At 46.4% G+C, this 13,929-nt stretch overlaps 1 protein-coding gene across 2 annotated transcripts in view; it reads right to left on the minus strand.

Annotated features, from left to right (window-relative positions):
- Positions 1-826: 826 nt before the first annotated feature.
- Positions 827-13,929, minus strand: part of DYNLL1 (dynein light chain LC8-type 1) — a 31,209-nt gene continuing 18,106 nt past the window's right edge. Inside the window, exons 1-3 of one of the 2 annotated variants that reach the window (XM_026515006.4) lie at positions 3,125-3,246; positions 2,788-2,925; positions 827-1,251 (exon numbers count right to left, since the gene is read on the minus strand). In XM_026515006.4, the coding sequence (XP_026370791.1) occupies positions 1,114-1,251; positions 2,788-2,919 (270 nt within the window). In that variant the 5' untranslated portion in view covers positions 2,920-2,925; positions 3,125-3,246 and the 3' untranslated portion in view covers positions 827-1,113. Of the gene's footprint in view, positions 1,252-2,787; positions 2,926-3,124; positions 3,247-13,929 lie in introns of those variants that run through there. The other variant, XM_026515007.4, reaches the window with a different exon arrangement.

The raw sequence follows: 13,929 nt of genomic DNA on the forward strand, positions 1-13,929 counted from the left end.
GGAAACTAGAAAGCCAGGACCTTCCTGCAACTTCCCAATAAGAGTGTGGGTTGTTTCAGCCTCTGGCCTATTTTCCTTTATGCCTACAAAAGCCAAGTCTGCTATATTTGGTTTTCTTCATACAAGACTTAAGTCTTAAAATTGATAGCAGGAAACCTTTAATGAGGGTTACTTATCCACAGCTTTAATTGGGTCTTTTAATGAAAGCTTCAATTCACATTTAATTGTTAATGGGGTTTCTAAGCACAGCTAGTTAAAGCACAGCACAGCAGGCTTACACGTTTAAATTCCTGCAAAGACTTTATTGGAATCACATGGAGGGCTGCTGCTCAAAAACTTTCATTTTCCCTTTTAAGACCACTTTTAATCTTTGAGTGTCCATTTGGGACAAGGCAGGAAAAGGGGGTGGGGGCAGACAGCCTACAGCCCAGCAAATTTCTCATTAGCTCGACTTTGTTTTTGGCTTATTTTACAGCTAAAGAAAACTTCGATAAAGTTCTACACATTCATCAACTCCACCTGAGGCCCTAAGTCCAGAACAGCATCTTTTAACAAAATAAGCATGAAGGATAGTATTTATCAGATTAGCAGTAAGATTTAACCCAAAAGTCTCTCTGCCATGCATCTAACATGCACTTCTGAGCAGTGTTCTTCCATGCACGACAGCTGCAGGATGGGGGAGATTAAAGGCTCAAGAGCACTATGAAGAGGCTAGTCTATTATATCCCACAGAAACTCACTTCAAGAACTGACCCCCACTAACCTACTCAAGATCAAGTGAGAGGCCATTTTCAACCCTAGATTTGAACAAATCGTAACTAACACACACTTCTCCAACAGATTTATTTTGAAAGGAATGGATTTTGAGGAGAAAAAACATGGGGAAGAGGTATGGAATAGAAAATAAATACAAATGTAAGCTGTTTTGCTAATTGTTTTATAACCACAACAAACTTGTACAGAGAATGCCCTGTACAAAACAACACAATAAAGGTTCAAAGATCGAGGTGTTCCCCTAGGCAAGGCTGAAGATTTCAGTCTCTGGTATTTGGAATTTAGGCTGCAGTCCTTGGTTTTGGATGGATCACTGGGTGTGTGACACAGTCCATGCTTTTAACCAGATTTGAAAAGAAGAATGGCCACTTGGCCCAGGTAGAAGTAGATGAAGTGTTTGGTTTCATGTGTCACGTAACTACCGAAGTTCCTCCCCACGATGCAGTGCCAGGTGGGGTTGTACTTCTTGTCAAACTCCTGGTTGGGGGGGAGAAGGAGAAAGAAAAGAACACTAGAATTTCAGTGCTAAACCAGAGGTCAGAGTTTGCCTCCTAGATAAGCAGAGCCTGTAGGGGCAGAAAGAAGGAACGTTAGCATCTGCAAATTCTTAGCGTGAAAGAATGTTCCCCAGCTCCAAGTCGCCTACATAGTGCATTAATGCATACATACTTGCAGTCTGAGCTAAGCTGAGAATGGGGGTTGGGGAGGTAAAAGGCAGAATGGGCAGCCTCAAAGACAGGGCACTTTGTTATCATGGTAATTTCACCTTCATAGCGCCTATGTCGTTAATTGACAGCAGGTGAAAACAGTTCTAATTTATCATGTGTAAACAGAACAAAGGAAATTATCCTCCTGTAGGTCATGGCACCACAAAATCCAAAATGGTAAATATTTAGCCCCAAATACCCCACTCCTTAACTGCACTCCAGTATCACTGAAAACAAAAGATGTCTGAAGGGCAAAACCTCAATTAGCATCTAAACCACGGTGGATCAAAATGTAAAGGGCACAAGATAACTCTGCAATCCACTGTTTCTACAAAAAGAATGCTAGAAGCAGAATCTGATCGTCACCTGGTCAATAGCCCTCTCCTCCACATCTATCCCCACGGTGCTAATCTAGCACCTAGCGCACAAAGAGAGCGAACTGCAGGAACAACTTTCCCTATTTTCCTCAGCCAAAGAGGCTGTGAGACCTAGATCTCCTGTGGTAATTTCTTCACTAGGTGACTGTAGGGCAGGCGCCAAAGCTAATCTTTCTCCATATAATTCTTAAAAGTGTCTGTGAGAAGTTACACAAAATTCGGCTCTCATACTGTAGGCAGCAGGAACATTGTACAGCTACTGGAATAACATTCTTACAAGCTAGAGGAGCTCACTGCTGCGTTTGTCAAAAAAGGTATTTCTGTTCCATCTGAAGTCTTTCATCTCCCCGTTCTCAACTGGGAACCCTCCCACGGCTTAGGCTGCCAGCTTCCTTCCCTTCCAGAAAACACAGCTCGGAGAAATTGGCAGTCCTGCCAGCTTTCTACAGACTGCCATTTACCAAGCCCTCACCCCAGCCCCCTAACCACCACTACCACCCACTTTCCCTCAACTGCCGACTAACTCCCCACGGGAAGGCTGGCAAGATCTCCCTCCAGCTCGGCTGGGAACACCCACGCAGCCCCCCGCCCCCCCCCGAACACCCAGATGGATCCTCCGCGCAGGAATCATGCAGAAGAGGGGGAACCGCTGCTCCCTGATCCTAGAAACCGTTGCTAGGTGGCGCTTTCCCCCTGCGGAGCTGGGTAATAAAAAACTTCGGGCGCGGAGGGTCTGGTCTTCTCATCAGGAGCGCAAAATTCATCTGCGTCCTTTCTGGAAACCTCTACACCCAAGCTGCCCTGCGTGCCTCCAAGGATGTCTGCCAAGCGCTCTGGGGGCGCAGGATCGGGGAGAAGGACTAAGTTGTGACTCGCCCCAGCTGCGCGCAAACGGCCCGCGCCCCCCTGCCCGCCGGCCCCGTCCTCACCTTTTTAATATGGGCCGCAATGTCCTTCTCTATGTTATATTTCTCCAACGCCTGAGTCGCACACTCCACCGAATCCTGTTGCATCTCCTCCGACATATCGGCGTTTTTGATCACGGCCTTTCGGTCGCACATGGTTACCTGGGGGGCGAGGCCCGGGCAAGTGGTGAGGAGTTGGGATGTAGGCTGCGCCTGCAAGGTGCCAGCTCCCCCAGCCCACTCCTCCCGCCCCCCACCCCACTTCTCAGAAAGCGCGGGCCGCGCGGACCGAACAGCGGGAGAAGTCCGGCGGGAGATGTAACCAGGCAGCGAAGCCCCCCGCAGCCCCCGAGTCTCTCACCGAGGAGCAGGGGGCGACCAACTGCAACGGTCTCCTGGGGGAGGGGCTGGCGACACTCAGACCCGGCGGGAGCTACCGTCGCTACCGAAGCCGTGGCGCATCTAAGGAGCCCCACGCCAGCCGCCGCCGCCTAGTGCCTAGGCCCCGCCCTGCTCCCGCCGGCCCCGCCCCCCGCGGAACGTCCCCATTGGCTTGACGCAGCCCCCAGGACTCTCCCATTGGTCCATGGACTCAATGGTTCCCTCAGGATCTTTCTCCTGCATTTTGTTGCAGACCACAATGCATCTCTCGCGGCGTCTGTTGCCCCGGCAATGGGCCGCACGCGGTGAGGCCCTCACACCCCCAAGGTGGAGCTGGGGCGGGGTCTCGAGGACCACCCAGAGACTAGAGGGGTGCGAGGGGACCTTGTGCCCAGGCCTAGAGAAGTGCTACCAGATTTTCGAAGGTTGTCCCAGGGCGTGTTCTCGAATATCTTGGGAAGTTGGGTGTCCTACCTACCCCCCCTCCACCTCTACCCCAGGTCCACAGGATTTAAGGATTCTGACTGAGGTAGCCAGTCAGTTCACTTAAAGGGTATCTCTGAATCAGGGCCGGCTTTATGGGGGAGTAAGCAGGGCAGTCGCAGAAGAGGGGCCCCAGGGCTTGGTTTAATGCTCTACACTCTCATTCTTGAAATTCTTTTTTTTTTTTTTTTAACGAGGGACCCCACATTTTCATTTTGCATTGGGTCCCGCAAATTATGTAGCCAGTCCTCTTCTGAAATTTGGGGGTGAGAGGGAACGTCTCCAGGAATGGGAGAGGTTTCCTTATCCTGGCTAGGCAACGAAGACTTCCTTTAAGGGGTTAGGGTTACATCTGGGTGGATTTGGGAGCGCTGATCCCAGGTGTGTGTGTCCAGGGTGGGGCTTCTTGCTTGATGAGGCAGTCTTCCCTGTGTAGGAGTTTCTAGGTTGCAGATTTATCTCTAGGGCGGAAGTACCCTAATGGATAGAAAGGCATCCCTCAGAGGTATTTTCCTCTGGCTTTGGGAGACTAACCAAGTGGTTAAAAAAGCTAGGTGTTGGGAGTTTGGGGAGCAGGATCAGATCAAGATTAAAATCCCAGCACTGTCATTTACTAGCTGATTGAATTTCAGTTTTCTTATCCGTGAAGGGGGACTAAATATAAAAGGAAACTACTTTCTAGGCATGTTGGAAATATTAAAGGAACTGATGCTCTTGAAGTTCCTCAGCGCAAGGTGTGGCATTGTAGTAAGTGCTCAATGCATCGTATCAAAAACTATCAGCTTATGGGGGCGCCTGGGTGCCACAGCGGTTAAGCGTCTGCCTTCGGCTCAGGGCGTGATCCCGGCGTTATGGGATCGAGCCCCACGTCAGGCTCCTCCACTGTGAGCCTGCTTCTTCCTCTCCCACTCCCCCTGCTTGTGTTCCCTCTCTCGCTGGCTGTCTCTATCTCTGTCAAATAAAAAAAAAACAAAAAAAACCAAAAAAAACCAAAAAACTATCAGCTTATGGAACTGTCCCAAGAGTCACAGCAAGATTTTGACCAATCCTTAAATGCCTGTAATGTGTTTTTTGCACTTCCATAAACAAGTTACCAAAGTCATCATGCAAACAGAAGCTTTCTGTTCATTTTTTCACAATTTCCTCCTTGACCATTACTCTCGTTAACCCAGAGTCCCTTATAACAATTGGACCAGACAGGCACACAACTCCAAAGAGAAACAGATGGGAATAATGAAAAGAGCTTCAGATACAACGTATGCGTATCAATTACATAAAATTAAGAGGCTTTTCCCAGTATCCAGGTTTCCAGTGGAGGGATTAAGGGTTTCAGGAGTTAAAACAGTTCTGTATGGTGTATGGAGGAAGAAGTTGGGTTGGCAACAGGGGTGAGGCTGGGTTAGTGCTTCTACCTGACTTGGGTGTATGATTCAGAGCTGTGGAATCTCCTTATGAGGCCAGAGCCTGAATTTTTCTTCGGGGCCTTTACTTTTCATGAATATGTTTATATTTATTTACTTAAAAAAAAAAAAAAACATTAAGTTAAAAAAATAATTAAAATTAAAATTAAAATTAAAATAACTAAAAAAGATTGATTTCTTTGAGAGAGAAAGAGAGAGCATGTGCCCGAGAGCAGGAGGGACGGGGGTGGGGAGGGAGAGGAAGAGGGAGAGGGAATCTCAGTCTCACAACCCTGAGACATGATCTGATCCAAAACCAAGAGTCCGACACTCAACTGACTGAGCCACCCAGGTGCCCCTATATTTATTTTTCATATATATTTTTCAAATATATATATTTATCCCTCTGATCTATGGCTTGGCCAGCTTCTCCTTGTTTGAATAGAAGGAGCTGAGCGTACAGTATATGCCATAATAAGAATAGCAGCTGTTTATTGAGTGTTGTTTACCACCAAGTACTTTCATTCACTCAGTTATTCCTCACAACAGCTGGGCCTGGGACCCCTTTCCTCCTGTCTCCCTTTTGGCATAGCTGTCTGCTTACTTAGATTTCAGCTCAACTCCTTGACCTCCCATCTCTACTTGCCACTACCACCACCCTTTAGTGACTTTCTACACTTATATTTCCTCCATTGTACCTGCTTCATTTATTCCTTCAGAAGAATCATCTCCTATTTATTTGCTTGATTATTGTCTCTCTGTCCCTGTCTTGTTCACTGCTGTGTCTTCAGCATCTAATTCAGTGTCTGCATTGAATCTCTAGTATGCACTGAATTAAATACGCATTGAATTAAAATTACCAGGTCTTGGGGCACCTGGGTGGCACAGCGGTTAAGCGTCTGCCTTCGGCTCAGGGCGTGATCCCAGCGTTCTGGGATTGAGCCCCACATCAGGCTCCTCCACTGTGAACCTGCTTCTTCCTCTCCCACTCCCCCTGCTTGTGTTCCCTCTCTCGCTGGCTGTCTATCTCTGTCGAATAAATAAATAAAATCTTAAAAATAAATAAATAAATAAATAAATAAATAAATAAATAAATAAATATTACCAGGTCTTATATCACCATTTTACAGATTAGGACGTTGACTTTCTCAAGTGCACATTGTGTTTTGTTTAAAGATTTTATTATTTATTTGAGAGAGAGAGTGTGTGCGTGCCCTAGCAGAGGGAGCGGGAGAAGGAGACTCCCCACTGAGCCAGGAGCCTGCTATGGGACTGGATCCCAGGACCCTGGGTCAGGACCTGAGCCAAAGGCAGACACTTAACCGACTGAGCCAGCCGGGTGCCCCTCAAGTTCACATTGTTAATAAATGAGTAAATTCTAGGTCTGGATGATCCTAAAATCCATTCTCTCTCTCTTTTTTTTAATTGATTTGAGAGAGAGAGAGAACAGGAGAGCACAAGCAGGGGATAGGGCCAGAGGAAGAGGGAGAAGCAGACTCCCTATGGAGTGGGGGAACCCGACACAGGGCTGGATCCCAGGACCCTGGGATCACGACCTGAGCCAAAGGCAGGCGCTTAACCAACTGAACCACCCAGACGCCCCTAAAATCCATTCTCTTAACTTCAGTAATATCTTAATATATTTAGCTGAGTAGACAGTCTGCCTTTGTCTTATTTACAACTTTGAAGAAAAGGAGTTTGAAATCGGATGATGTTGGGATGCTTGGGTCGTGCAGTCAGTTAAGTGTGGACTGTTGGTTTCCACTGCGATCGTGAGATCTCCATGCTTAGTGAAGAGTCTGCTTGGAACTGTGTCTCCCGTTCCCACTGCCTCCTCTCCCCAACCCCCTGTGCTTGTACGCACTCTCCCTCTCAAATAAATAAATAAATCTTAAAAAAAAAAGAAATGGAATGATATTAAAGTTTTCTAACAGATATTTGTTTAATAAATGCCTATAACTTGTTCTCCATTTGTAGCACCTACCTTCCCTAGCATCTCTGTGTTTGTACTGTTCATCTCCATCGGCTCTTGACTCTATAATTATTTTCTGTAAATGTAAAAGAAGGGCACTACCAGAAATCCATGCCTTCCTGTTCTATCTATGCCTAACCCCCAAAGACCCTTTGGGGTATTGTTTCTAGGAACTAAATACCTTTCTGTCTTTTTCTTTTCTTTTTCTTTTTTTTAAGATTTTATTTATTTATGTGACAGACAGACAGCGAGAGAGGGAACACAGCAGGGGAGTGGGAGAGGAAGAAGCAGGCTCCCAGCAGAGGAGCCCGATGTGGGACTAGATACTGTAACGCCGGGATCACGCCCTGAGCCGAAGGCAGACGCTTAACGACTGCGCTACCCAGGTGCCCCGACCTTTCTGTCTTTTTCGTTCCTTTATCACTTATTTTTGCAAGATTATTTCTCATTTCCTATCTATTCATCCCACAGTGAGGCATCCCCTAATTATCAGAGAAATATACAGTGCAGCACAGATGCTTGAAATATGTACCTAGAATCAGTTACTGTCCCAAACTCAAGGAGCTTCTTTTTTTTTTTTTTTTTTTTAAGATTTTATTTATTTATTTGACAGAGACAGCCAGCGAGAGAGGGAACACAAGAAGGGGGAGTGGGAGAGGAAGAAGCAGGCTCCCAGCAGAGGAGCCCGATGTGGGACTAGATACCTTAACGCCGGGATCACGCCCTGAGCCGAAGGCAGACGCTTTAACGACTGCGCTACCCAGGCGCCCCCCAAACTCAAGGAGCTTCTAGTCAATGGGAACCTAATCCTTGTAGAATCATAGGTTGAGGATTTGAAATACAAGGGGCTCAGCTGGTGAGTGAGGTGAGGTAGGTGGAAGTGGTAGGGATTATGGCAAATAGAAAAGCCCTTTATTTAAAAAAAAATTAAGATTTTATTTATTTTAGAGAGAGAGTGTGGTGGGGAGGAGCAGAGGGAGAGAAGAGAATCTCAAGCTGACTCCATCCACACTGAGCCCAACAAAGGGCTCGATTCTGGGACCCTGAGATCACCACCTGAGCTGAAACCGAGTTGGATGCTTAACTGACTGTACCATCCAGGTGCCCCTAGAAAAGCCCCTTTAAAGGTGCCATGCAGATATTGCCATTTGGGAATGCTGACCCAGGATTGCTAAATCTTCTGATTTTTCAAGAGGGATGAGAGATCTGGATTATGTTTGAGAGAAATAACATTTTTAAATGTTGGTCACAAATTGATTTTTTAAAATACAGTACAGTGTAGATACGGCCTCTGGTCCTCTCATGCAGCTGAATACTCTCTTTCTGCAACCAGAAGACAGACTCAAAGAAGGTATAATATAATTTTATATATATATATATATATATATATATATATATATGTATTGGTGTTTGTCTAGAGTTCCTGACACAGAGCTCAAAATACCCTTGGAATTTTCTAGAGTCTGCTTGTGTTATTCATAATGAGCCCCTATTAACTACTGATACCTTAGTTTATGCCAATGAGGTGACTTTTTGCAGGAGGGGGGCTGGACAGCTTCAGATATCTAGATAGCTAGTCACTAGAGGAACCAACCTTGTGATTAGAGGTTTAAAACTTTCCAAACCCCTTTCCCAACTGTGTCCCCTTCCCTGACCCTCCCCACCTCCTCACCTTTTGGGAGCAGAGAGGGGCTGGAGATTAAATCCAATCTCCAGTGGCCATTACTATTTAATGAGATCTCCATAAAAACTCCCAAACCATGAAGGGCTGTGAGGGTGGCGCCCCTGAAGAGGGCATGGAAACTCTGCACCCCCGCCCCCCCACAATATGCATCTCTTCCATTTGGCTGTTCCTCAGTTGTCCTTTATAATAAATCTGTAATAGTAAGTAGAGTACTTTCTTGAGTTCTGTGAGTTGTCCTACAGAATTATCAAACCTGAGGAGGCCATCATGGGAACCCCCAAATTTTTAGTCAGATGGGCAAAGTGAAGGCAGCCTGGGAACCCCATTTGCAGGGACATCTGAAGTGGGGGCAGTCTTTTTTTGTAAAGGATTGATTGATTGATTGATTGATTGATTGATTTTGGGGGGGCAGATGGCGAGAACATCCCAAGCAGACTCCCCGCTGAGCGAGGAGCCCAACGTGGGGCTCGATCTCAGAACCCTGAGATCCTGACCTGAGCCAAAGCCAAAAGTCAGCTGTTCAATGACTGTGGCACCCAGGTGCCCCTGAAGTGGGGGCAGTCTTACGGGACTGAGCCTTAGCCAGGGGGGTCTGTGCTAACTCTAGGAATCAGTGTCAGAATTGAATTGTTGGACACCCAGCTGATGTTGGAGAATTGAAGAATCTGTATGGAAAAATAAGTGCTTGGTGTTGGGGGGAAAAATAAGTGCTTGGTGTTGGGGGGAAAAACAGTGATGGATGTGGTGTCAGAAAAAAGACACTAGGGAAAGAAAAGGACCTGCTCATGATTACACAGTGAATTAAGTTACGGAGCCTGGTCTGACTCCAAATCTGGTGCTCTGTCACATCAGACAGGCTGACTTATCCTTGGGTACTAGGAGTGAATGGAGTGTGGTCCTTATTGCTAATTGGCACATAATGTTTGCAGAATGAATGCTGATTAAATGAACGGGTATAGCACCAAAATACCTACACTTAGAGCTGCACAAAGACAATAGCTGGTGTTGTTCTGATTGGCAGCAGGGAGGGGACAACTCATCGCAGGCACTAGGGGATTCCCTGGGAAGGGAAGAAAGTGGAGACTCGATCTCATTCTCGGTTGATCAGAACCATCTGATCAGATTTAGAAAGCCTGAGAATAGGTCATTTCCAGGGTCCTCTGGAAGTTCAGATGACACTAGAGTAAACCCACTATGACTCCACCAAGTAGAAACCCCAGAGAAGTTTCCTAAATCATCCTCATGATTTTTGCCATACCTGCACCCTATCTCTACTACTATTTATTCAATATTTTTCTTTAATTCAGCTTCCTTTATTTTTTATCTTATTTTTAAAAATTTTTTTGAAAGATTTTATTTATTTGACAGAAAGAGAGAGAGCACAAGCAGGGGGAGCAGCAGGCAGAGGGAAAGGGAGCAGCAGTCTCCCTGCTGAGCAGGGAGCCCAATGCGGGGCTCGATCCCGGGACCCTGGGATCATGACCTGAGCTGAAGGCAGATGCTTAACCAACTGAGCCACCCAAGTGCCCCTAAAATAAGTATATTTTTAAAAGGCAAATGTATATTCTTACCATAATCGGAAAACCAGTCTCATTTGTCATAAATGGAAGGTAACTATAAAACATGAATAAATATTATAATATAAAACATTTTGTCCTCATATTGCTAAACTGATCTTGGAGACCACTAGTGATATGGTCCCACACTTGGGAAATGCTGCCCTAAGAGGAGGGTTCTTTTTTTTTTTTTTTTAAGATTTTATTTATTTGACACAGAGCGAGACAGCTAGAGAGGTAACTCAAGCGGGGCGGGGGGAGGCAGAAGCAGGCTTCCCCCCAAGCAAGGAGCCCGAAGCGGGGCTCAATGCGGGGCTCGATCCCAGGACCCTGGGATCATGACCAGAGCTGCAGGCAGACGCTTAACAACTGAGCCACCCAGGCGCCCCATAAGAGGAGGGTTCTTAAAAGAAATCCATGGTTGGGATTTACAAGCCCCCTAGAATTATGCACAAAACGTGTGTTGTGCTCACAGTCATTTTTCCAGGGAGAAGATCTATAACTTCCATCAGATGCATGAAGAACTTTAGAACCCAAGGAGATAAAGAACAATTGCCCTAGAATAACCCAAAATCCTGGAGTGAATGTTAAGATTCCCTCCCCAGAGCCCACCGAATGGGCCCACCTGGGGTTCCATAGCATCACCTATCTGGGCAACTCACTCTATTCCACTCTAGCTACTAAACTTGCTGAAAAATCTAGAAGATTTTTCATGTGCATTTTCTTTTTTAAGATTTATCCATTTATTTTAGAGAGAGAGAGGGAGAGAGAGCACATGCAGAGGGGCAGAGGAAAAAGGAGAAGGAGAGAAGCAGACTCCCCACTGAGCACGGAGCCTGGGTGGCTGAGGGGCTTGACCCCACAACCCTGAGATCATGACCTGAGCCAAAATGAAGAGTTGGATGCTCAACTGACTGATCCACCCAGATTGCCCCAGGTTCCTGATTTTTAAATGGAAATAATACCCTCCTCATAAGGTGGTGGGAAGGATTATATTAAGTAATGCATCTAAAGACCTAACCATGGTCCAAAAAAATGGTAGCTATTGCTGTTATGTATTGAGAACTTACTATATGCCAGACATTTGGGACACATTGTCTCATGGACTTCTCACAACGCTATGGGGTGGGTATCAAGAACTGCTGGTCTCTCTGTTACGCAGATGAGGAAAATGAGGTTCAGAGAGGTGAAGTCCCTTGCCCAAAGTCACACTGCTCAGAAATGACAGAGCTGGGTCTGATTCTGCAGTCACAGATGGTAGGTGGAACCTCTGAGCTGCCCCACCTCCCCAGACAAAGAGAGATTGATGCATGTTGCTGGAGACTGTAGGTACCCCTGGCTCCTGGCAGAAGACCCCTACATATTTGTTGGATGGATGGATGGATGGATGGATGGATGGATGGATGGAAGAAAGGATGGCTATTTCAAACTAACTCAACATTGCTTCCTCTTACACTTGACCCTAGACTGGCCCTTGACTGTCTTGATCTTCCCTGGACAAACTACCTTTGTATTTTAGTCACCACACTTTCCCAGGGCCTTCAGAAAGCCCTTTGATATTGTTCACAAGTAGGCTGAGGGATCCCTTGCAGGGCTCAGAGCTCTACCTCCCACAAACAGGCTAGAAAAGACCACAGCCTGCTCCACCTCCATTTGCCACTGGTACAGGATTACACTGGTCCCAGCTCCGTCCAGCAATCACTTTGCAAGGTTTTGTGGGACCTCAAGTCCTTGCTTGGACCAATTCTGTCACCAAGCTAGCAGCCCTAGCCCTCCCTTACCTGAAAGGACATGTGAGATGGGACCTCGCAGCTCCCAGACTTGATTCAAGGACTCCTGCCCAGAAAGGATGGGCTCCATGGGAGAGTGCGTAACGCCTAGGTCTGAATCCAGAAGCTTCTTCCCTGTGGGGAAGGGCTGGCACTCACCTGGGGCTGGCAGGGGAACTGAGCTTTAGAGCCAAGTACAGTACTGCAGTGCAGGGAGAGGGAGGCCAGACAGGCTAGGACAACTCAGGAAAGAAAAATCTCTTCTCTGGCCAATAGCCAAGACTTGCCCGAGTGGACAGACCCCTCTGAAGGCTCACTGCTCAGCCTCCTGTCCATGGGGGGCAGCAGATGAATTCAGGCACATCCAGAGAGGCCTAGTTGGCTCCCCTCAGCTTCCAGTTAGTGGGCAGAGCAACCCAGAGCAGAGGCTAAAAGTACAGACTTTGAGGCCACGTGGGCTTGGGTATGCATCCTGACTCTACCCCAACGAAGGTGTGTAACCTTAGGTAAGTGAGTCCACCTCTCTGAGCCTCAGTTTTCTTATTTGTCAAACGGGGATTGCAACAGTCCTCATTTCTCAGGGACAATTTGGAGATTCAGATGGTGTGTGTAAGTATATAGTGCAAGACTTGGCATATGGCAAAAGTCAACGATGCCAGCTACCAATTATTATTAATGTTACCCTAAACCAGGATTTTTCCACCTTGGCACTAACATTTTGGACCAGGAAGTTTTTTTGTTGGGGGGCCATCCTGTGCTTTGGAGGATGTTCTCAGCATCCACAGCCTCTACTTACTAGATGCCAATTGCATTTCATGCCCAATTGTCAACCAAAAACGTCCGCAGACAGCACTCAGTGTCCCCTGGAGGGTGAAACGGCCCCGGTTGAGAATGACTGCTGTAAACAATCTAGACTGAGTCCAAATGTCACAAATGCCAGACTCACAGCCCCATGTAAAAGCTACAAGGCAGACAGGCCTACCATGGATGAAGGGATGGGACATCCAGCAATTACAGAACAGGTTCCCTCCAACATGTGCTAAGAAACAGGACCTGTACTTGCTCTGGGAGCTAACAGCCCCCTCTGACTCACTAGTGACCTCAGTGTCACTCTTTTAATTATATGCAAAATGGCCCCCCGTTAAATCTCAGTTATTCTAGGGCCCAGACACAAGGACAAGTCCTGGGTATCTGATTTCTGGCATGTGCATTCTTTTTCACTGACAGGGAGAAAACTTGACTCTCCAGAACTCAAGAGTTCATTCAGACTTTCTTTCATTCACGACGGTGGAGAGATTTTTATTTATTTATTTATTTATTTATTTATTTATTTATTTATTTAATTTTATTTTAGGGACTGGGGCTCCTGGGTGGCTCAGTCAGTTAGGCGTCTGCCTTCGGCTCAAGTCATGATCTCACAGTCCTGGGATCAAGTCCCACATCGGGCTCTCTGCTCAGCGGGGAGTCTGCTTGTCTCTCTGCCCTCACCCAGCCTGTGCTCTCTCTCTCTCCCAGATAAATAAAATCCTAAAAAAAAAAAAAGATTGTAGGGATTGCTGAGAGATTTTTGAGAGAGAACTAGGTGTCAGTCATTGTTCTGGGCACAGAGGATTGTGATATTATGACTTTCAAGGAGAAATATATATTGGATCTTCATCCAGGTTCCTGGCTCAGAGCTCCCAAAACCTTGGAATTTCCTGAGCAGTTAGAGAAATGGCAGCATCTTTTTTTTTCCTTTTTATTTATTTTATTTTATTTTGTTATGTTATGTTATGTTATTTTTTTATTATTTTATTTTTTTAAGACTTTATTTATTTATTTGACAGAGAGAGAGACAGCCAGTGAGAGAGGGAACACAAACAGGGGGAGTGGGAGAGGAAGCAGCAGGCTCCCAGCAGAGCAGGGAGCCTGATGCAGGGTT

This window comes from Ursus arctos, unplaced genomic scaffold, assembly GCF_023065955.2.
Source record: "Ursus arctos isolate Adak ecotype North America unplaced genomic scaffold, UrsArc2.0 scaffold_34, whole genome shotgun sequence".
NCBI classification, from domain to species: Eukaryota; Metazoa; Chordata; class Mammalia; order Carnivora; family Ursidae; genus Ursus; species Ursus arctos.